At 40.4% G+C, this 25161-nt stretch overlaps 2 protein-coding genes across 2 annotated transcripts; both read left to right on the forward strand.

Moving 5' to 3' along the window:
- The first annotated feature begins 344 nt into the window (after positions 1 to 344).
- LOC133840533 (uncharacterized) lies at positions 345 to 9911 on the forward strand. Its single transcript, XM_062272419.1, is given in 11 exon segments — positions 345 to 680; positions 739 to 927; positions 991 to 1149; positions 1217 to 1558; positions 1622 to 1771; positions 1850 to 2125; positions 2204 to 5860; positions 5946 to 6038; positions 6099 to 7001; positions 7003 to 9281; positions 9350 to 9911. Coding segments are annotated over 11 exon segments (8448 nt in total). The 5' UTR covers positions 345 to 625; the 3' UTR covers positions 9695 to 9911.
- Positions 9912 to 10541: 630 nt separating this feature from the next.
- On the forward strand, positions 10542 to 25119 carry LOC133842551 (uncharacterized). The gene is made up of 5 exons (XM_062275692.1): positions 10542 to 11752; positions 22543 to 22761; positions 22912 to 23256; positions 23317 to 23703; positions 23762 to 25119. Exons 1-5 carry the CDS (start codon positions 10820 to 10822, stop codon positions 24758 to 24760), a joined length of 2883 nt encoding a protein of 960 aa, XP_062131676.1. The 5' UTR covers positions 10542 to 10819; the 3' UTR covers positions 24761 to 25119.
- The last annotated feature ends 42 nt before the right edge of the window (positions 25120 to 25161 follow it).

The raw sequence follows: 25161 nt of genomic DNA on the forward strand, positions 1-25161 counted from the left end.
TCCAAAAATGTTATATTATGATGTTAAAAAAAACTATTTACTTTTATTGATTGTGATTTATAATATATTGTTTTAATCTCACAATATTTTTGTAAAATGTTACACGTAAATCAGAAGTATAAACTGATATGTCATCAGCAATTGTATATAAATTAAATAATTAAATTAACATTTATAACATTTATTCAATTTAATAACTATTATTATGAGCAGATAAATAATCTTCTTCTTCCTTTGCATATATTCCATATATATGCGATTATTCAAATATTTTAATTCGAATTATTTGGGAATTGTGTTTAGTATTTTTTCCGATTATTCATTAGCATATTTGGCAATCTCAGTTGCGGCCACATTGTATTTTGTATCAATTATAGTTTGCGTATTGCGGCTTTTGCGGAGTTTTTATTTAATTTACAATTGCATGGTGTATATTAGGAGTAAATAGACGCTACATATGTAAACATTTACATCAGTTTTACGTGCATCATATGCGTAATTAGTGGCACCGTTGTTATGGTACTAAACGTGATATTTATTCCTGACAACGACGCCAGCCTATTATAAGAACTAAAGCCATTGCAAAAAAAACAATATTAACTACAATATTAATGAATTAAATGATATGGAGAATATAGAAATAGAATATCTCGATGAGTACAAAGACTTGGTGTTGCCTGGTATGTTATTTGCATTTGTGAGCTGTGTGCAATTACTAATTCCATTGTTATGGTGCAGGCATCAACACAAACGGCGATACGACAACGACGGCGTCATTAAACAACCAAGCGGGCTCATCAGCGTCGTTGTCGCGTTTGCAAGACAGACGCATATCATCGGACACCAGTGGTTCATCCTCCATCGATCCGGATATATTTCAAAAACTTTTCGATGAAAAGTTTATGGAGGACGAACTACTTAATGAAAGTATGTACATACATTTTTAGCATTTATAAAATTTAATTACTAATCCTAATTATTTCTAAATAGGTAGTACAAATGTTAAGGGGAGATCTCGACATAATTCAAGTTCATCGTCAAGCGGTTCCAATGATGCTCTGGATGCATTGTTTAATCGACAACCCCACAAAACCCCTGAGAGCAAAAGACGCGGTCGATCGGAATCATTTGACTCTCTAGATGATTTGGGTATGGGATGCAAATAACTTAAGGTTCATTAACATCTCTTTCATTACGATTGATTCTCCAATCTTAGGTGAGGCGTTGATGGGTTCCAATCACAAACTGCTGTTGTCGAAGGCAAGCAGCAGTAGTTCAAGAAAATCACAAAGTCTGCACAAAGTCACAAGTGCCGTCAAATCGAAAAGTCCTGATAAAGTGCTGAAAACATATGGGCAAAGTCATAGTGCCTCCTCGCCACCTTTTAATGCAAGAGCTGCTGGCTCAAACATTAATGGCAATAGCAGCAGCAGCAGCAGCAGCAGCTCGTCGAACCATCAGCTGCAGGACAATAAAACCAAGAAACCTGTAACCATAATTGAAGCACAGAAACCTGACTTGAAGCCATCCAAACATGAACCCAAAGAGGATCCACTGCGTACGTTTAGATACTTCTATCGAAGTTCTATTAATTTGAATAGTTTTGTATAAATATTTGTAGATCTGCAAGACTTACCCTGCGACTCGGATAGCGATTCTTCATATGTATATGAATCGGATTTTTACGGTTATGACGATTCCGATGAGGAAGATGACTCGAAACAAATTATTGACATATCAACGGACACGAGCGCAACTCCATCTGTGGCGGGTAAGTTAGTGTTTAACGATTAGTTGATACTGCCAACCCTCTGATATATTTATAATGTGCGTCACACAAACCGTGTAGAAACTGTGACACCTGTTGTTTCCGACGACGAGAGCCAGCAAGCGCCGGAGTCGCGTCAACACGATGAGCGTGACCAGCAGCCACTAACGCCAATTGGCAAAAATGAGCGTCTGAAAGTGTATTTAGATAATCTAAGTGACGCTGAGACGCCGCCTTCAAGACACAAACACTCGCGTTCTCCCACAAAAAAATCGTATGCCAATGAACAAAATCAATCAGACTCACAACAGGTTAATGACTCCTCCACGGGAAACATCGGCCAATCGATGGCCGGGGGTAAGTTTAACCAAATGCCGTTTATACAATTTATCTCTGGCACACTTATCAATTATATTCCGCTTTAATCATTCGCAGGAGAGCAACAGCTTGAAGTAGCCTCGAGCAGCACAACCACAAAACCACGTCGTCTTTTCGACGACGAAGGCGGCGGCGGCGACGACTCTCACAATTTACCACCAGCCGATTATGTGGACAATAATCTCACCTATGAAACATTGGAGCGCCTCAGTCTTAATTTGGCCGAACAGATCAGCAGCATTGATGCTGAGCGCTCCATTGAGTTCGAGAAACGTTCCGGGTCTAAGCCGCGTAGCAAATCGACCTCTCAACCAACGAGCTCATCATTCTTCGTCAGCCATGTGCGCAAGCTCACTTATTCGAACGAAGCCTTGGATAAGCCAGTCACAGGTAGAAGCAACCTGCGACGCGCTATAAGCGAGGGACCGTTTCCTAAAGGCAAGCGAGGAAGACCACCCAAGAAGCGAACTGACACCACGGAGGAGCAAATGTCAGTTATTTCGCTGACGCCAAAGAAACAATCAAACAAAAATGATCTCGACAAAAGCGAGGGCTGCAAAAATAAAAACACACATGTCGTAGAACCAGTCTCAGTGCTGGAGTCAGCTCCGGAGCCAGTACTGATGACAGCATCGGATCCAGTTACAAAACGAGAACCAACGACAGTTATAGAGCCAATACTGAAAACAGTTACGGAGCCAGTACCAGCAAACGTAATGGAACCAGTATTAACGACAGTATTGGAGCCCATATTGATGACAGTTACGGAGCCTGTGGAGGAAAAATTACAACCGTCGAAAGCGGTACTGGAGTTAACTCCAGTAAAAAGGAAACCAGGCAGGCCACGTAAAAAGAAAAGAATAGATAAGAGCCAGTCTCTACCAGTCTCTCTTGAACTTCCGAAACATACGGATGCTGAAAATAAAATCGTTGTAACAAATGAAAATAGCAATTTGGGAAAAGCAACCCAAGAAATTGAAATATTACAAGTGGATACAACTGACAAGGAAAAGATTTATAATTCTATTGGATCAGATAAAAATCAAAATAGTTCAAAAACTAAAAAAACAGAGGAAAACCTAACAGCAGCAATTGAAAGCATTGCAGTGATGGAGAATTTAATTAGAGGATCTGAAATGCAAACAGATTTAAAAGATACCAATGACAATAGCAAATCAGAAATTAACGCCATCGCAAAGGAAAATTTGGAGAATTTACAGGAAACCGAAACTACAATGAAGGAAGTTGACAATATTTTAGAAATGGCAACAATTAATAGTGTTACGGAATGCGATAAGGAAACAGGTGACGTACAAGAACCAATTGAAACTGTCACATCAATTAATGAGGAGATTAAAATGCCAGAGGTGCCAGAAATTACTTCAAAGGATACGATTAATGAAGAATCATCGAAGATTATTGAAGAAACTGAGCAGCAAGTTGATGTGGGTGCTAACATTGAGCTGACGGAAGAAAATATGGTAAAATCGCATGAAGAGATTGAGCTGAACGAAATGCATGAGGCAGATGAATTAGTTAAAGAAATGGCGAAAATTTGCGAAGGAGAATCGTTAGATCAGATTGTAGAGGAAGTCATTATTAGATCCGAACAGGAAGTTACGGACGATTTTAATGAGCTGATAACACCACAAGATAACGAAGGAAATTTAACTGAAGTTTCCAATCTTCCAGAAGACTTTAATGAGCTGATAACACCACAAGATAACGAAGGAAATTTAACTGAAGTTTCCAATCTTCCAGAAGATCTGGGTGCAGCAGAACTTTCCGCTGAGAATTTGCCAACACAAGATATTGAAATTGCTTCCAAGGCGATTATTACGTGCGAAAAGGAAAGCTCAGATGGCTCCAGAAGCATAACAGGTCGCAGGAGTCGCAGTGGCAAACGCACTACCAAATGCGAAATCGATGCGTCCGCTGGCGAAAGTCCTATGTTGACTGAAAGCAAAGACCATAAAGTTGATGCAGAAAACAAAGATACCAAAGTTGATTCTGGAGATAGCGCAACGGAACACAAGCGAAGCAACTCCAAGCAAAAGAAGTCTGAAACGGGTTTAAAATCAGTGTCGAACACAACTGATAAACAGAAGGGTAATTTATCTCAAAATACGAAAGGACGCGGTCGAAAGCGGAAAGTAGAAATGCCGGAAGAAAAGCCATTAAATGATTCCACTTTGGATTCCAATAACGAGGATACTACAATAGAACCTCGAACAACATCCGCAACTGAAGGACAGCCATTAAACGATAGCCAAACTAATATAGAATCTCCTGAACCAAATAGCAGTAATGAGAAATTTGCAATAGAAAAGAAAGCCCTTCAAACGAAACGGAAATTGAAAAGTGCCAAGTCAACATCGAAGGAAACAAAAAGTGAAATCTCAGAATCCAATTTGGATGTTAGCGGTAAGCCAATTCCTTTAGATCTTCCCTCAACATCTCATGAACAGACAACAGGTAAAACTCCCAGTGAAAATCTAGAATCGATTGATTTTCAAGAAATTGTTGCAAGCAATTTGACATCTGGCAAAAGGAAACGAAAAACGTTGATTACCAAGAGGCAACCAAAAAAACCTGACGTTCTGTTATCTAGCGATAAGCACCTCAATGTGTCTCAAAATGCAGCGGAAAACCTGGAAGCTTTAAAATTTGTCGTTGACATGTTAACCGAAGAGAAAAATCAGCTCAGCGAAACAGGGGAACTAGTCAAGAAATTGCAGGGTACACAAGTTGCTACCGCCAGTGACTCGATGATAAAACAATTAAAGCCCAAAGAAATTATAGACATTCAAGAGTCTGAAGGTAGAACGACGCGTTCCAGAGCAGGTACACCAGCAGCAGCGCTACGGTATAAATCAAGAGAAAAGGAAACCACAGCAAATACGGGTAAGGAGCAGGATAAAAAACTGCAGGGTCGCAAAGCGTCAGCTAGTCGTGCAGCTACGAAATCCAAAGATCGTGAAAATAACTCATCGAATGAAACAACTCTGTTGGTTGATTCTCAAATTGCGAAATCAAAAACTAAGCCACGAATAGGGCCCAAGAATCGACGAGCAGCTGTCAAGGAAAGCAAGACGCCGGCAGAGACTGCAACTGCAGCACAGCTTCTCGCTGGTAGTAGTGCTACCCCAGTTAATTTTGGCTCATCGGTTGCCAGCACGCCAAGCACCAGCTCCTCAACAAATTCGGGGCGCAAGTTGCGAGTCTTGATTAAAAAATCAAAAATTATGTTCAACCTAAACCAAAACGAGGACAACATGGCTAATATAACTGACACACAGGTCGTTATTGGGTACACATCAAAAGCTGATAAATTAGATGCAGAAACTAAAGAAGCTCTTATTGCAACTCAGCTGGAGCAAAATGTGTTGAAAAATCAGGACGAGTTGGTTGACACCGAATCTATAGAGTTGGATGTGCAGACAACTCAAACGCAATTAATAGATCAACAGCTTGATAAAAATGAGGATGTGATTACAGCTCAATCTGAAGACGCCACTGATGAGAAAAAACTCGAAATAAATGTTCAAGATGCACATCAGTCCGAGATGGAAACAACCGAATTAGATCAACTTGAAATGAAGGAGTCTGAAGCTGATCAAATTGATCAATCAAATGTAACGGAAACAACAGGTGTCCATGACCACAACGATGATGGTGTGAGCTCCACGCAATCGGATGTCTCCCAGTCAGATGGTTAATAGCTATTACTATCATATAATATTATCTCTCCATGAAGCAATTCCACACGTTCTCTAATAATAACTTTTTTTTTCTTTAGTAGGTGGTTCAAAGACGAAGCATTTGATGCAAGCGAAGACAATAATGGCACCGCCCACTACATCACATAGCGAAGTATCTACTGGAAAATCAGGTTAGTTAATCAATGAAGTAAACATGATGTGGAATATTTAGTTATTTTTCAAATCTATAGTTATGCGACGACCGTTTCATGCTTATGAGCAGAGCACGCCCCCTGCAGAGAAACGTCGCAAGGTGGAAATTAAAGCGAAAGACAAACCAAAGTCATCTCCGGCAACTGCTTTGCATCAAGTAAAAGGCTCATCATTTGTTTCGCCAAAGAAAGTGTCTCCTGTGCTGAGCAAGAAACCAGAAGCGTTCACATCGCCTTCGAAATCCACATTATCATCGTTGCTGGGTGGCGATGAGACTCCCACGTTAAGCAGCTCTGTAGTTATTACCAAGACTACTGTTGGCGCATCCAATGAGCCTTTCAAACGCGTTGCATCAACATCTCCTGCAGCAACCGCCAGTGGAATCAACATATCTGTATCTTTGGTGCCAGACGCCATTACACAACCCAAAAAGAAACTGACACAGGTGGAGACTGTCAAGAAGTTGTTGTCAAAGGCAATGCAATCGTCAACAGTAAGCAAGGGTGATTGCAAATCCTTGCCGGCAAATAAGCAACGCAAATCGGAGGCAGATAAGCGAAATACTCAGCCTGTGAAGACAGTTGTGCCGCTGGAGGAAAAGAACGCAACATTGCCATTGCTCGGCAAAAAGTCTTTGCCGCAAATTGAAACAAAGAAGAAGGCTGAAAAGCCGCAACGAAAATCAATGCTTAGCAAAATATTTGATGCGGATCCACTGCCTACTGAACCCTCCACTAGTAGTCAAGCAAATGTGGCAGCAGCTGCAGCAGCTTTGACGATTGCAAAACAAGAAAAGAAGCGCCCACTGCAAAAGGAATCAAAAAAATCGGTTGGCAAAGCCAAGACTAAGGATTTGGAGGAAGTACGACAGCAGCTAGAAAAAAGCAACAGCTGGACCAGCAAGGTCAACATCTTCACTAGCTTTATCCCCAGCTGCAGTTGAACCAGCTAAGGGACCAGCGAAACGTATGTCAAAAAAACAGCCCCAAAAGCGCGACTTAAGTGTGGCTCGTTCACTAACTGAATCATCAGTTGATCGTGTCGTCACCTCAACCTCCCGAGAATCATCTGGCGATCGCACCAAGCGCACTCCTCGTGCTCCCAAAGCCCCCACAATCTCGCAGGCAACAAGTAGCGAACCGCAACGACAGCCGAAGAAGGGTCAGAAAGTGACCACTGATGAGTTACAGCAGGAGAAGATTCAAAACGAGCTGCAAAACAAACGGCTACATCTAGTGGAGCAGACACAGCCACCAAAGAAGCAAAAGCAGCAACAGCAGCAGCAGCATGAGAAGCCCCAAGGGCGCAAGCGAAAGCTTCCAGCTGTATCTGGAGCAGAGGCTCCAATAGTTAAGCGTGCCAAGCATCAACCGGATAAACCATCGACGACATCAATTGCCTTCCCTGTGCGCATTACAGCTGCATCGTCTGTCAGCCAGAATGTGGTGCAGCCTTCTGCTCTTCAGCCTCTTACCCTTCGAGCGAAGCCTGTTGTCAAACTGCCAGCGCTTCGAAAAGCACGCCGTTTACGAGTGCGTCTCAATCGTCGAGTAGTTAACAACTGGATGAAGCAACAGCAAGAAACAATTGAAAAACAGCTGCAACAAATGGAGACACCATCACAAGCGATTGCCACACCAGCAATTGCTCCAGTCGAGGCAACACAGGCGACGATAGCAGCGCCTCCAGTATTGCCCCAATCGTTGTCTGCAGTTTCTTCTTTACCAACATTGCCGCCTTCTTTACCAACATTGCCGCCTTCTTTACCATCATTGCATCGCCAGCCAAATTTGTCTACAAATGTTTTACCGCTGCCTCTGGTGGAAGTCAAGACAGAGGAAGAAACAGTGGAGGAGCAACAGCTGCAAGAAGTGATACGCTTACCGCCAGACGATCGTCTAGAAGCTCCCCTGCAAGTGGTCGCTCCCGTACCACGTACAGTCAGTGATCCAGAGACGCCAGTGAGCAGCTCTTCCATCCCAATAACGATGCCAACGCACAACAACGACAATGTTGTGAATAGCAGCGGCAGCGCAGCAGAAGTGCCCTCCGCGAGCAGCTCCACTGATGATGTATCCACATTTGGCACAACGAAAATGTTTTCATTTTTGTATCCTTCACGTTATAAGCGCTCCTACGGACAGGTGGGATTGGATTTTTGTTGCCCAAATTTAAATGGGCCAATGCAGGCCATTGATCCGACACGTTTGCATCATAAGGCCGAAGTGCCCGTGCTGGAGTTGCCGCAGTACATGGTCATCTCAACAAAGATCTTCTCGAAGCAGGATAAGAATATACCGCAAAAGGTGCGTGCCAAGCTTGAGCAGATGGAGGGCAAGGAGGGACAGCCGTGTGTGGTGCAATCAGTGCAAATATCAGAACCACTTGCTGTTGCAGCAACGCCTATTGTCCCCTCTGCTCCTCCCGGACCTGTTCTTGCACCCGCTGCCGTGCCTACTCTTGCTCCTATTGCTACCAGCGATCCCAAGCCGGCTCCATCACCAGCTGCAGCTTCATCTCCAGCCTCGGGTCTCATTGAACGCTTGACTAAACCCCTTTCGCTCTCGCTGCCGCGTAGTGCCATCTTGACGAAGAAAACGAATCCCACCGCTGCAGCCGTTGCACCAAATGTGTCACCACCTGTTGTAAATAAGCCTTCAACTGCTGCTGTCGATCCCTTAGCAAATTTTTTGCATATGCCACCTATTTGTCCAGGGGACAAACAGCGAGTGGAGCTGCAGACACGCATCCAACTCTTTGATCTAATGCTGCAAAACATAACTAAGTCTGTTCAATCGATGACGGTGTTGGAACGCCAACGGGTCGTTGAAAATTTTGTGAGGAAAACCACCTTACAGCCAATTGACGTGGAAGTGGGCACTAAGCTGCTGGAGAACTATGGCTATCATCTAAATTCAATTGTGGATAATGTCTCAGTGCCAATACCAAATCTGCGCCCCCCTGTTACGCTAGCATCGACACCAGCTGCCACCCCACAAGTAACCAGTGGCAGAAAGAAGCCTTCAAGCTCAGCGGTTGCAGCTGAGGTGGTAAGTCAACCTGCTGATCCAGCAGATAATTATAGTCGAGCCATTTACGATCAGTCTAGAAACGTCATTGGTTATGAATATAAAAAACCAAGACATTCGCTAGTCTCATCGTCTCCTACTCCCAGAAATCCCCAGCAACAACAAACGCCACCAACAGCAGCCAGCATTAGGGTAAGCTAGAATTTCAGCCAAACCTCAATGATGCAAATTTGTTAATCGATCCATTTCAAAAATTTCAGCTATCTGCGCCGCCAGCAGCAGCTGGAGCTGGAGGTGGACCTAGTCGTGTGTCTAAGAGAATGTCTTCTGGCAATACGGTGTCTTTCCGGCCATCTTCCAGACAGAAAACATATTCACGGACAGCAAACAAATCGCAGATGCCTCAGAGGAGAACTGTCGACAATGTAACGCCATCAAGTACACAACATGCAGCATCAACTAATGTGGGTGCCTCTAATCGTAATCTATACATCGTCAACCAAGTGCTGTCACAGCCGGAGGAATGCATCTTGCCAGATGGCGTTGGCGTGCCGGAGGATGCAGAGATTAAGGGCGAGATTGATGATGTCGAAATCTTAGCTTAATCAAATCTCCATGGACAAAAAAGTATTTTAAGTTACTTTACTATAAGACCTTAGCTCGATATTTATTGGCTGATTTTTATGGAGACAACCAAACACAGAGAAATTATAAAAAAGGAAACTTCATAAGAGATATAAAATATGTTATGTGAATAATGAACAATTTTTTTTTGTATTTGTTCTCGAATTGGCGTTATTTTTTTGAATAAAAATGTAATTCGCTAAAAAATTGGCTTACTATTTAAAGTTTTTGCTCTGAGGAATATAGAAATTACTTTTAATGCTATTGAGTTGTTAGCTGCATTGGGGGCATTGTTTTGATACATATATATTTCATTTATGACCAGTGATTATTGAATGCAAGTATTCAAATTTGAGCGCGTAATTTAGCAACAGGTTGGCAGCGCTATACACATAGATAACGCACAAATGAAATCAAGTGTATATTTTCTATCATTAAATGAATGTTATTCAGTATAAATCAAAAAGTGAAACTTGCTAAGAGTAAGTGCGGTAAATTGATGAAATATTTTATTTTTTGTGTAGCAGCGCAGGGTGCTTTATTGGCGAAGGCTACATTCTTATTAAACCAGGGTTGCGCACATGTCTAAAACATAACTATTTTAAAAGTCACACTCAAAATAAAAAATAATTAATATATTATTGTACAATCCATACATAAAAAGATTTGGTTGACACATTTGAAATAAAGTTGCTGCTACGTCACATACTCTCACTCTGGCTATTCTCAGAGAGCAGTTAAGTCGCTTGCTGCGCATGGTGTCACCTCGTATGTGTGTTGGTGCATGATTTCGGCGTTCTTATAAGCAAGAGAACATGGGAGAACAACAACAGTTTTCGTTTGCCGGCTGTTTGCAACGCATTTCTTTTGAGTGGTATCCGTATCGTTTCTTGTCGCACTTGTCGCTGATTTCGATTTCGATTTGTTTTGTTTTGTCGTTTGTCGGTGGGCGCGCAACACAACAATAAATAAATAAATAAATAAATAAACGCGATATATGTACATAAATAAAGACATACGCGAGTGCGAGTAATATAAAAATACTTGAGCAGTTGGAGAAGTGAGCGATTCCTTAAAGGACCGCTTGAAAGCTTGTCTCTTGTGCTATGGCCGTTGAAATCACAAACTCAATTTTGACACTACAACCCGCCGTGGAGCTGGAGGCATTATTGCCGCCACAATCGTTTCACTGGCAGCTCGAGGACTATGCATATTTTCATAAGTGCGGGGAAATCACAACATCGCCGGACGTGCAATGCTTTGGCTTCAATTGCGCCTTTTGCCCGGCCATTTGTCTGCAGTTCTCGGTCTTCATCGATCACATTCGTGGCCATCACATGCAGGACATGCGACGCCGATACGAAGTGGCCGATGCCAAAATCGAGCAAACAACGCAAACCGATTTCAATCTAATGCTAATGGACATGCACATGGACAGCGATGTAGTTGAAACAGCGACCACAGCAAATGCGCGCCTCGATAAACGTATGAAGAAATCCAACTGGACTGATACAATGGGTACAATGGGGTCGACCGACGCCACAGTGGGGTTGTTGGACGTGGACATGGGCTTAGACTTGGCGGGCATTGTGCAGACTACACCACAGACACCAGGAGGCAACACCAATAGCAACAACAACAACAGTAATGTGACGACACTTATGCAGCTAAGCAACGCAGGTACAACAACTGCGAACGCGAACGCGACCACAACGACGACGACGACGATGCCAGCCGAAATAGACTTCGTTTATGTTATGGAAAATCCATTGCCACCCTCGCCGCCGCCATCGGCTGACATTTCGAGTGACGAGCAACAGAGTCCACGATTGCTGCACTCAATGGATCCATTTGAAATGTTGCATGAGGAAAACACAGTACAGCACACAACACACACAACGACAACACCTCAGCTCACACATATACAACAACAACAACAACACACACAAGCACAGTCAACGCTGGAGGCATGCTCCAGAGGCGCCCTTAATGTTGCTGTCTCTTCTGCAACGCCGCCGCGCTACGAAACGCGACGCGTGGTAAGTTAATCGTTGATTCTTGACCCCCACTTTCCACTCCCTCGACTCACCTCACCGCACCTCCTCTTTTGTCCATGTCCATGTCTATCTGGCATTTCGCAATTTTGCTGCTACTGCTGCTTTTGCTTCTGCTGTCGAAGCTGATGTTGTTAACGTTGTTTTCCCTTTTTTATGCGATTCCGTAATGCAAAAAAGGGGTTTCCGTTGTTCCGTTGTTCTTTTGGCCCTTTGTCAATAAGCCCAACTGTGGCCACACGACCTTCAAAATAACGGCGCATTACCAGCGCTCGCAGCGGATGGCAGCAAAATACTAAAAATTGTGTCGCATTTTTTCGATACCCTGCATCTCCATGCAGATCATTGGGTATGCTCAGGCTACAACAATTTATTTGTAGTGAAGGTAGCTAATAACGAACATAATTATATTATTATTATATATATATAATATTAGAATAGTTAACTTTTGGGTAATATTAGATATATGGGTATGTGTTCTGATTTCAATCAGGAATTTCATTTATTCAAAAGAAATTAAATGAGTGTCAAACACATTTCAAAAACGACAAGTAAATGAAATACTTAAATTTGTATATGTGCATAATAAAAGCGACGAGAAATTTTTAAATTGTATTTCGTCAGTTCTAGAAATTTTTCAAATAATTTGTAGTAAATTAAAAATGATACAGGGTATAAGTTCAGTCGTTTGCAGGTTACAATGTTTTCTTTGCGTTATTTATGTCTACGTCCGCTGCCCGCTAATCCCGATATACAAAAAATCGGGGGAGGCTACTGTCCAGATGCACAGGCCAAAGCCAAAGGTGGTCACAACGTTAGCAACGGGGGAAGGGGGCATGAGGAGAGTGGCATGAGAAGGTAGCGACCAGGCCAGACAGTTCATCAGCTCCAAGAGAAATCACGCTATTTATATTTGCTGGCAACGCGACGCAATTTTTTTTTATTTGGTTTTCCACTTGTTTTGGATTCGTTTAATTTTCAATTTAAAAATTTGTTGCTTTATTTTTCTTTGGACGTTGGGAAAATAAATTTGCTGCCAGCAACAACAAAAACATTTGTTTTTTCAAAGCAAGCACATAATAATTTATGTGCTAACAACAAAACTGAGAATAAAATAAAAAGAAATATGAGTTCAACAGAAGCGTGGAAAAAAGTCTCAAATTTGGGACAAAAACATTCGAATGTTTTTTTCTTTCGATCTTTTTGTTTATCTCGAGCAAAAAGTATATACTAGATCTTGTTGTTTATCGAATAGTCAATTAAACACTTAAGTAAGCTGACAAAAAACGTGCATATATAATACTTTTATGAAATGAATTGTTTGACAAGTTTTTAACAATTGCGACAGTTTCGAAACTGATGTATGATCAGATCTTGAAAACATATCGTTTTAAGAGTTCATTTCGGTTAAATTAGAATGTTTATAGTAGCTAGAGCATTCAATATTCGACTTTCAACTGTTTGTACAATTGTTTGTTGATGTTTGCTGGAACTGAATTCCATTCCAATGCAAATTATAAATACTTTTTGAGCTAATGATGTGGTGATGTTTAATAGTAGCCAACAGGCGACCCAAACAGTGGACATGCTATTCGCTATGTCTACAGAATACTATATATATTTCTATAGATACATACGTCTATCTACATATATAGTCATTCTGAAGGCTACCGAAAATGTTACGATTGTTTTACGAGTTGATTTGTGAAAATGAGTGCGGCAGTGTGAGCGCATATAAATATTTAATTTTATGCGCTCAAAATTGGCGGTGCCAAAATTGAATTTTGATGTGGCCTGGAAAAACTGCAGTACTGTATATTGTGGGGGCAGCTTGTAGAATTCCGCACGATACGCTGAACACTCGAGTTTAACAAAGAAAGACAATTTACTATCAGTTCGATTATTTATGGTTTCATTTTTTTTTATGTTCGTTGATTGGTATTCAATGTAACTTTTATTCCCACTGCTGACGTCAGAGACACGTTCGTTTAATGCGCTTGGCCATTAGCATATTATGATTATTTACTATTTATATGCATGCTCTCTCGTATTCACGTACCACCCATGCAGTATTATCGCTTAACTCCTCCCTGAACTGAACCGAACTCAACTGAACCCAATCCAATATCGATATCAGAATAACAGAACTCATGGAAGTACAATTGCTGATACTGTCCCAGACACAACCGACAACATTTCAATATATATTACGCGTAATAGACATTTCTGTGTCGAGGAACTTTTATCATACCCTACACATAAATTGTGGAAAAACACGGGAGGGTATAAAGAATGGGTGAAAGTAATTATTTGTATCTGTGCTGGGACATCTGTTCTATTATACAAGTGTTATTATTATCAGACAAGTATTATATATTTCCCGGGGGAATAAATAAAAAAGGAAACTATTCCTCATTCCCCAGGAGACAAGTAAAGGAGAGGCCACACTGGCGCCATCTAACGTCAGGTGGAATTTAAGCTTTATATTTATTTCGCCTGAATCTCTAGCTTTTAAGTAATTTTTCAAGCTTCGAGGGTATTTCGTTGTCGAGCAGCGTCTTTGACATTCTTTTTTTACTTGTTATCAATATGGGCAAGTCTGGTAGTGTTGGCATTCGACTGTTCACGTTCACGTTGCTGCTATTATCTATAAACCCAGAAAGTAAACAAGCAGGCAAATTATCTAAGCATCGATTAGGCAGCAAAATGGTGCGAGAGTTGCGCCAACAGTTATTGATATTCCCATTGTGCATCTCACTCCATCTCGTATCTCTCAGTGTTGAATTCCATGCAGCTGCCTAGATCGAATTGCAAGTCAGGTTAATTCAATCCCAAATTCCTATCCCGATTTACAATCCAGAATTTCCAATCCGTATCAGGTGTGGAACATCTCTCACACCCACTTCAACTGCAGGTTGCGGGCAATAAAATAATTTCGAATTTTGTCCGACGGCTGAAGAGAGAGATAAGGCGCGATCGGGGCACAGTTCCGTCATGGGCCTAAGGAGGTTTTAATGTACATTTAAACACCGGCAAATTGGTATTTTTAGAGCACCCGTCATAAAGACGGCTATCGCAATAACTTTGGCTCGATTGGAAAGCATAAATCATTGGCCAACTGAAACTGAAACAGAAAGAGAAACAGAAACATTTGTTCAAGTGTACAAATCGCCATATGATAACCCATATAAACAACGCCTTTGAAAACGTCAACATGATCCGCAATAATCGTATGATAGTTCTGCAGCGAAAGTCGCGATAATGTTCTATTGTAAACTTTTACTTTTAATACATTTAAGAATCGCACTTGATGATCGAATTTGATTTAGACCAGCTTACTTATCGTTGGAGGTTTAATTAAAGTGTTATTCATACATTATCGGTGAGTCAAGACTTTGATTAAAAAAATTGAATGAATGAAGAAATAATTAATTTTTACACAAAACAAATGTTAGACGGCGATTTCTAAAATTTCAAGTGCTTAAAGGTAGCAAAAGTTCGTTGCTACTTGTGTGATATATTTTGAATTAATATTCCAGACTTTCAATTTGTGAGTTTAATTTTAGAAATACAATTAATTTGTATGTTAATTCATTTTTGTTTTTTATATTGCTCCTTTTGAGGTTACTAAACGTAAATTTGAGTTTGTAAACCTCACAGACATAACGTCTAGGACTATTTTTATGGATATGATTACATTTTTGCCAATCTAATCGAAATGTGTATCGAAGGCTGATTGATGGTCGATTCTATTTTATAAATCAAAGAATATGTTTACTTAAAAGTTGTACAATGTCTGTCATAATAATTTTGAATAATGGCAAATCGAAAAGCAAAATAATTCTGATTGATGATCGAATTTTAAACACTGCTTCCATTTGATATCTTTGTTTTAACAAGTAGTTGAATTTTTAATCAATCGTCTGTTTGACTTGCCGGAAGAACTTCACACAGGATATCTAAACAGTCGATGATAATTAATTATTGTTTTCCGTGAGCGCTTTATGTCTGCTCTAATAATTATTAAACAAAACAAAATTAAATGCGAAAGAACTGTGCAAATAACTCAGTTTTTATCAGCCGCACTTATTAAATAATTAACATGTTTAATTCAGCATTTATTTAGCATGTTTAACTTGTTTTCTTGCTCGTCTCTTTTTTGTTGCTGCTGTTGTTGTTGTTGTTGCTGTTTTGAGTCTCGTATTCTCTTTGGGGCATATTTGAATTTAAGGCCAGACAGACTTGTTGGCCTGCTGACTTTGCTGACTGGTTTCACCCACGCCTGTGTCAGGGCCCTGATCGATCAGCTGATTTATCAGACTTGGCTTTATAATCAGTCTAATTAAATTACGGCTGCCTTGTGACTGACTGACGAAATTGTTTGTTTATAGTTTTAGTTTCCATTGCGAACAGAAAGAAGTTAATAACGGAGCATTAGCGTAGAAATTGATTGCACCAAATACTTTGCGTATTATCTTTGATTTTTTTTTTCCATTTCGTGTCTTGAGTAGTTTCACCAATGATTGTTGTTGTTGTTGTCGTGAGTGGATCGATGGGGGAAGCTCATATTCAAAGTGTTGTGTACACGTGTCTCAAAAGCCTGGCGACGTTTAACCTGACTTTACGACTGCCGCTGGCTTTATGGCTATACCCTAAGAATAATGTGGAGCGGGTATGCTACACATACTTATTCGTGAGAATATATTTTTAAGAGATTTCATTATTATTATTTGTTAATTAATTAATTACTTACTTACGACTTTTACTTTTTAATTTTTATTCTGTTTTAAATTAAAAATTCACGATTCTTAAAGATAGAATGCACATTTAGAAAAGAAACTTCTTTAATAAGAATAAGAGATGAAATTTATTGAAAAAAGAATGAAATTCATTCTTCAATGAATGTTGGATTGTTTAGATCTAGCATAACTGAAACTTTTTGTTAGGGTATCTCATCCGTCGCGCAGCGTCTCAAAGATGTTTTTGCAGTTTGCATGTCTTGGGGCCTTTTGCGCTTGTTCGCTAGACGATTATCATGTGGACATGAGAGTATTATAGGTTTTAATGGTGCAGTTTGCCAGTTTTCATAGCATACAAATGAGCGCTACGCATGCCAGATGGCACCAATAACTCGCATGTGCTACACAAAAGTGGGTCGGAAATAATGTTAAATATACACTGGCAATATATTTTATAGTTTAGCTACTGTTCAAGAAGTGTAACTCAGTTGGTTGGGTAATCAACTTAAAACTTCAACAGGAACGAATAAAGCATTTAATGCAATGTTTGCGACAGTTTGACACCATTTACAAAGCAAAGCTTTACAATGGCATTAAGCGTGTGTATTAATGGCATTACCATGAATCTTCTATTTGCACTCGGACTTGGAATCAGACCCTATCGATCCCACACCCGCATCGAGTCACGCATTCCATTTTCATTTGTTCGCTTAGCGAACGCGTTCTAATTGTCACTCAGCAGTTGCCCCTGGGATTTGATATATGGTTCTGTGTCTGTGGCTGTGTCATCTGATAATTACCAATTGGTTTCGCCGCTAAACAAATTTCTTTTGATTAATTTGTGTGGCACACATAAGAAATTCAAGGAAAACTTTTCACACACACACACACACAGAAAGCAAAAGAAATCGCATCATCGACGTCGTCATCATCAAAGGAATTGATTACGTTTTGCCCGCATAGTTTCATAGTGCCAAATGCAATAAACAATCATTTTTAATTGAACAACAACTGAACTGTATGCGAGTACGAGTACGAGTATGTAAGCATTCACAACATTCACTCACTATATTCAATACTCATACGACTCGACTTGTTAACAATACGCCCCGATGACACAGCTGCTCGCTGGATTTTCATATTGATATCACCGTCTGCCGATTTGCGTGCCACGACGCGATGCGATGCGATTCCATGCGATGTGAGTGCTGCTTATCAGTAGAAAGTAATTCTTGCTGCCAAATTGTTAGTCAGAGTGTTTGTTACATAACACAACATTCGAGCAGCCCAACAGCAAATGCCAATAAAAATGAATTGACTAGAAAGGGGTTTCATCGGATAGATCTTCAAATGAGATTTATTAAGTAAACATAATTCAATGTACTAAATTAGAATGTGCGTGTAAATACTGTAAATATATAATAAGTCTTGATCACACTGCGATAAATTTCTACTTCTTTTTTGCTCTAAAAAAAGTGCAGAATAATTATTTCTTAAATAAATTTACACAGTTTTTAAAATTGGAATGAATTTGTTGATAAGCAGAAAATAATTGTCGAATGCTTGCTTTAACTTTTATTTAATACTACATCTTTACTATATTTTAGTCTATTTACACGAAATGAAAATTACTTCATCTTAAATTCTGTGTGCAATTATAATGATTATTAAATTTATGACTCTTTTCTTGCCTACTCATTTCACTTTTAGTTGCTGTATAATTTGCTTCCTCTAGCATATTAAAATTCAGCACTTATTTATACCTTAATCGCTAAATTAATTCAAATTTTTACTCTTCTCCCATAAATTTGTTGAGCTGTTTCAGTACTTATTCCTTCTTCCCACAACGAATATGTAAATGTTCTCTGTTAATTTTGCTATTTCAATTATCCTGCGTTGTTTTCAACTGACTGTCTTAACCATTTGTCTCAACCGAGTAATACTTAAGGGTATTCCTCAATCTGCTGAGCAAATTGTACTTAATTCTTGTCATTTAAAAATACATTATTCGGGTTTCTCTTTGCTTAGCGTGAATATTGTAATTTCTGCACGTTTGCACAGCATTTAAAATTGCCTTGAAGGACTAATCCGCCAGCTAATTAAAGGTCTGAAGTGAAATCAATTTATTTGGAATTCTTTTGCTACTTTGTTTTTTACCAGCTTCAGATTCACAGTATTTGTTTTCACCTTAAGTAACTTTCCATATATTTTCCTCTCACTCACTTTATTTTACGATATATTGCAAACCTTGCGCTGTCCTCGACAGTTCTAACAAGTTTCGACCCCTTTCCATTAAAGAAATCGAAAATATAAAAAAATAAAAATGGAAAACTAACTCGATAAATGGTTCTGCGATCGGGTTTCAATTCCGAGCCCATGAAGCCTCGCCAGACGGCATCCCAGCTGGCAATGTTGTAGTTGTTGTTGTTGTTGTTGCTGTGAGTGCTTTTTTATTGAATTTTTATGCAATTTTGTTAACTGGATCAATTATTTCAATTGCGTGCTCAGTAAACAGTCTCGGCGTCATGACGCAGAGGCCTCCGTCAATAGTGGCCAAGCGGTCAAGCCCCCGAAACAGGCGCCTTGCCACTCACACACACACACATACACTCACACACACACTACATTCATACCACACCCAATTTCCAAAGCAGACTGTATCCAATCTGTCGGTGGTGTCGTGGCCCTCAAGGGGAGTATTTAGCACATAGAGCTCAAGGTACTAGGAAACACATCGCGAACGTCATCGCTGAGTGAAGACGAGAGCATTGCCATTGTGTGTGGCACGCTCCACAAATTGCAGAAATAAACACAAACAGCTGCTGAGCCATTTGGCTGAAACTGACCACAATGCGATACACAATGCCAAGTGAGTTCCAAGTAAACGTGGCATGCAGTTTGGAACTCAACTGCCTGGCAACTGGCAAGCGCTCAATGGGCCCCACCCTTAGCACCTAGCAGCTAAATGAGTACAAGTCAAATTTACGCTTACATTCACCGCTTTTCCACCTGGTCGACAGCGTCAAAGGAAGTGAGGGGAAGCTAAAGAACGCCAGTTGGCAAGGGCGAGGGAGCACGGATGTGGGGCATTTAATTTATATACCAGCTAAGCAAAATTTAGTAGGGTATTATAGCTTAGTGCCCAACCGAATGAGACAGCTCAGAGCTCATAAAATCCTACGCATAAAATATGCGTATATACATACATATGTATATATTCTACATAAAAACCTATGCGTAAAATAAATCCCTTAACATAAATACATACATATATGCATTCTTTATGAATTCCTAGCACTAAATATATGTATATGGGTATATATATAAATATTAGCTATTTGGAAGCAAGTTCTTATTAGTTTATTAAAAGTTAGAATTGTGAAATTGTTATTTTGAATATTATTCAAGAACAAACACAAAACACAAACAAACAACTAAAATCAGGATAAAATTATTAAATTATGATTATATGAGTACCAGGAAGCTTAATTCTTTGATAAAGTTCAAAATTCCACAACAATTATAGATTGATCATCCTTAAAATTCAAGCAGTTAAAAAAAACAAGAAAAATGATCAAGCCTTGAAGAACTTTCAAACCTATTGTCTCAGTTTCTCTAGTTTTTGAATTGAAGAGTTCTTAAACTTAAGATTCAGATTCCTGTTTTTGGATGTTTATTTTTTCTTTCTGTTCATTTAGGAATAAACTTAAACAAATCATAATTTTTTATTCGCATCCAAAAACAATATTAACAGGTATCTCACAGTCGTGTCCACTCGACTGCAGTCTTCTTACATGTTTTATTTAATTGCTGCTTAGTTGGCTACGCTAAAATTGAGGGCCTTTGGTTCGGTGTGGTTGGCTTCCTTTATGGGGTGTGGTCGGACTCTATGGATTTCAGTTTGATGTGGAATAACATAGTTCTAGTTGTTTATTTGTGTCGTTTCATTGGTTTTTTTTCCTGCATTTTTATGCAACGTTTAGAACCTCAGTTGTTCACCATTTGAGGTCAAGGTGCGTAATGCTTCAGCTGGTTTAATTAGCTGGTAACTGGTGAGAAGAGCAGTTGGTAGAAATTACGTGTGGTTTTTGCGTAAGGTCAAGGCACCGCAATCAATAAAGTCCGAAAGAAATGTGTGTCGTCATTAATCAGTCGAACCCCTTTTATTGGTTCGAAAATTGCGAAATTACGTGCACAGCTGCGTGGCGTATGACGGAATCATAACTATGAATCGATTCTCTGGAAAATACACATTCTGAAAAATACATATCTGAATATTAGTTTCATATTGAAGGCAGAAATAAAATTCGACTCAACAAGAGTGCCCGCATATTTTCAACTCGCACTCCCCAAGCAATCTCAATTGACGACTGTCGTCTACTCCATTGCCGCCTTATCATTAATTTTATTGATTCGCTGAACAAAAAAAAGGGCCAACAATTATTATAAATCGAGCAAAACAAGACAGTAAAGAGCGTCAACAATTGCAGCCCAATCGACAACTTCAATTAGTGATTATGGCCCCAAAATCAAAACAAGTTTGAACTATTGTGCATAACAAGTGGGAACCGGATAATACCGATTCCAAACGATCGTATATAAGTATTTACTTTCTCATATGCAATTGGGCGCATGTTGTTGTCTTTAAATGAAATGCGAATTGTGAAATGTTACGCTATATTAACAAAGAAGTGTTGAAAATAAAGCTGGATGAAGCTAAGCAAGTTCCTTTTCTCATTATCTATAGGATAGAAGGGTATTATAACATTGTGACGAGAGGTATCTCTGACTATGTATTTCTTTATCCGCATCAGCAGATAAGATGCTATAGCCATGTATGTATTTCTGTCTGTCCGAATAACACCTGGATCTCACAGATATTTGAGAACACTTGGTTTCGTTGCAACCAGATTAAGTTTATGTTACGCTCACTTCCGCCTCCTCAAATCGGAAAACACGAAAAGTATGCGTAATTTCAAAGCTAATTATTTTTATGATTTCCGAAAATTTGGTTGCAGTCAGATAAAAAACTTATAAGCATTCAAGCTATAGGCTATATCATAGATTGTGAACGAAGTAGTATATCGATATACGAAATTCAGCTATTGGTATGTTTTAGAATTTTTCGTATATTCATTTGATGCATTAATTTAAACGAAATTCATCTTTTGGTATATTTCAGCATTGTTTTGTGTATCAATTCAGTATATTTTAATGAAAATACCGATTACACCCGACTGTTACTTTCAAATTAGGGTATCGCTGTGGCTAGCATTTGAACTAGCTTTGCAAGTCTTTTAAACTTTGTTTCAATCCACCCCTTTCTTAAGTCTATTGTTCTTGTGCTTTGGCAAATATTCTTTGTGCTTTGTTCTGGGCCAGTGATAAAGGGCATTGCAAAACTCCCTTCGAGTGATCTTATGTAAAGAAAAGTGGAAAGAGAGGGCACCAAGCACCATATTGTGTTTGCGTATGACACACGCGATATGCCCTTGAATTATTCATAGATTTCATTCATGCACAACTCAAGCACAACAAACCCAAGTACTACAATATATATGTACATATAGTTACTGCACATATGTACATATATGTGCTATATATGTAAGACTTTATGTGTTTATAAGTGCGTTTTGAATACGACATTTCTCGCCAAACCAAAACAATAATATTATACTACATACATACGTAACACATATGTATGCATATTGTAGTTGTAGCTAAGACGCGATAGTTTTGCGATAAGCCAAGTCGATGATGACGATGACGAGGGCGACGCCGGCGCAGAATTCCAAAGGCCAATAGCCGCTGATATATATGTGTGTATATATACAATATATACACACATTGGGAGGGGGCGAGTGGGGTGCTGGGGGACTTTCCCTTTTTGTGTACACAGAAGCGATCATGTGCGCTCCGCTTTGTTTGTGCGCGCGTAGCTTGAATGTTTCTTCTGCTCGTAGTATCTGTGAGATACAAAATGTATTTACTTATGGCCCCCTCTCTCTCTTTTTCTTGTTATTTGTTCTTGCCCAGGCCTTGCAACGCAAACTGCGCGACGCGGAAACCGCAAAGACTGCAGAAGACGAACAACAATTGCAGCTGCAACAACTACAACAATTGCAACTTGAATTACAAGAGCATCAGCAGCTGGAGGAGAATGTGCTGGAACTGACGCCGCCAGCAACGCCACCGACTCCAGTGCCGCCCACTTCGCCCACAAGCAGCGTCGCCAGCAGCATTGACTTGAAGTTGGTAAGCAAACATCAACAACAATAACAACAACAACAACAACAACAATAAAGTCAACAAGCATCAACTTATGTAATCACAATTGGCGACCTCCTTTTCAACGTATTCCCACTCATCCACTCATCCACTCTCCGCTCTCTTTCTCCATTTCAGCGCACGCGTCGAGAACTCGAGCGTAATCGCGAATTCGTCTGCTCTTTATTGCTCGCCTATGAGCGCAATGAGAAACTCTGGAATCCCAAGCATCCCGACTACAAATACAATGCCAAGCGCAGTGTTTACGGTGAATTGGCTGCACCGCTTGAAGCTGTCTTCCAGATACCGCTGACTGGTGCCGAGATCTTTGCCGTGCTCAAGGAACTACGTGGACGCTATCGACGCGAGCTGAGCAAACTCAACACGTTGGGCGCCAAGTACAAGTCGCGACTGTGGTTCTTTGAAAAGATGCATTTCCTGCGCGGCGTCATCGAACACAAACGCGCCGAAAGGGAAGCAAAGGTAGGTCAGAAAGCAAACCAGTTCTATACCCCAAGTAATCCTCTTTTAATGCATTTGCAGAGCGAGTTGACAGAAAGCGAAAAGTCCAGTGAGACGGACAACGAGTCGACCACAAAGTCACCGCAATTTCGCGAGGTGCTCAGCTGCATCATTGACGCCTTTCGACGACAGGAGAGTCTGTGGAATCCAAAGCACTTTGACTACAACAACTGCTGCAAGAAGGAGCTGTATCGTGAGATCTCCGCCGAGCTGCTCGAGGAGCTGAACTATGAGATGAGTGGCGAGGAGTGTTACAAGGAGATTCAGAAGTTGCGCACACGCTATCGCAAGGAACTCCGTATGGTGATCAAGCACAAGGGATTGTATCTGCCCAAGCTCTGGTGTTACGATGAGCTGGAGTTTTTGCACAAAATACTGCAGGAGCAGATCTTCAACAAGATCAGCAAGGTAAGCGGCTGTTCATCATTGAAGTTATTCATATATTAATTGTTTCATAATCTTGCAGAAAAAAGGCGTGGTGGAGACGAATCAGAAGACCAAATTCATCGACGCCAACTGCATCAGCTTCAGCACGGAAGAGGATCAGCTGCAGTTTGTGGAAATCTATCGAAATTATCCTGCCCTGTGGGATGTGGATCATCCCGACTTTCGTTCCAATGCCTATCGCAATCAGGCATTGAGTCAAATGCTAGAAGAGCTAAACACAACATTTCAATGCTCCTCTACCTCAGCTCAGCTGGAGAAGACGCTGTTTGAGTTACGCAAAGATTTCTCAGCACAGAAAAGGAAAATTCTAACCAATGCCACTGGCTCTTCGAGCATTTCACTGCTGCACGCCAAGCTCGGAGAATATCTCGACCAAAACATTGGTCCCTTTCGCTGTGGAGTGTGCAATGAGCTGATCAAAACCTGTGATCAGTACAAAGTGCATCGAGCTGGGCACGATGGCACACAGCCATTTATTTGCACACTGTGCGGCAAGGGATTCCAGATGCCATGCAACCTGACGGTGCACATTCGTCGCCATCGCCGCGACTTTCCCTATGCCTGCGAGCAGTGCGACAAGCGATTTGCCACATCCACCGAGGTGGCCATCCACATGCGCACACACACAGGGGAACGTCCCTACATCTGTGATCTGTGTGGCAAGTCGTTTAAGACGTGGTCATTCTTCGACATCCATCGGCGCACGCATCTCAATCAGTCAACGTTCCATTGTCCCATTTGCGATAAGGGTTTCTATGAGAAGAATCGCTTTACCGATCACATGAATGCCCATCTCAACATTCGCAAGCATTTATGCACCGTTTGTGGCAAGACCTTTACCACATATGGCAATCTGAAGAAGCACACCGAACTTCATCTGGCCGTGAAGAAGTACAAGTGTGCGGCTTGTGGCAAACGCTTTGCTCAGTTCGCCAGCTTGCGTTGGCATCGAAAACGCGAGCACAACACCGAACAGAAGGAGGAGGAAGAACACGTCGTCGCTGAGGTGGAGTCATAAACTACAGATGATTTATTAGCCACGTACTTAAAGAGAGTTAATCACTGTAACGCGTGTACTTATCACAACGTGCAAATATCAATAGAGCAATCTATGAACAGTTATATTTAAGCCCTACTTCATGTCCAGAAGGAAACTGTTGACTCACATAAACAGCTGCTGTATTTCTTCGCCTAATCGCTAATCAAACGCTTAATTCATCGTTAAATAATTGATGTTATAAATTAAGTAGTTTTATGGCCCACTGGCGAGTTCAATTGAAATACTCGTACGCGTATAACCGATAAGATTTACAATACACATATTGAAAATGATAACCTATTAAGTGACCAACAGCAACAATAAACCCAAAACACTTTTATTTGCGATCTCAGTTTATATTCATAAGGTAATTAAGTAGC

Source organism: Drosophila sulfurigaster, chromosome 3 (genome assembly GCF_023558435.1).
Source record: "Drosophila sulfurigaster albostrigata strain 15112-1811.04 chromosome 3, ASM2355843v2, whole genome shotgun sequence".
NCBI classification, from domain to species: domain Eukaryota; kingdom Metazoa; phylum Arthropoda; class Insecta; order Diptera; family Drosophilidae; genus Drosophila; species Drosophila sulfurigaster.

Excerpts from the sequence above, each read along its gene's own strand:
- LOC133842551 (XM_062275692.1), top strand. The coding sequence starts at position 10,820 with ATGGCCGTTGAAATCACAAACTCAATTTTGACACTACAACCCGCCGTG. Across the intron at positions 23,257-23,316 it reads GCGCCGAAAGGGAAGCAAAG|AGCGAGTTGACAGAAAGCGA; the intron begins GTAGGTCAGAAA and ends ATGCATTTGCAG. Across the intron at positions 23,704-23,761 it reads TCTTCAACAAGATCAGCAAG|AAAAAAGGCGTGGTGGAGAC; the intron begins GTAAGCGGCTGT and ends ATAATCTTGCAG.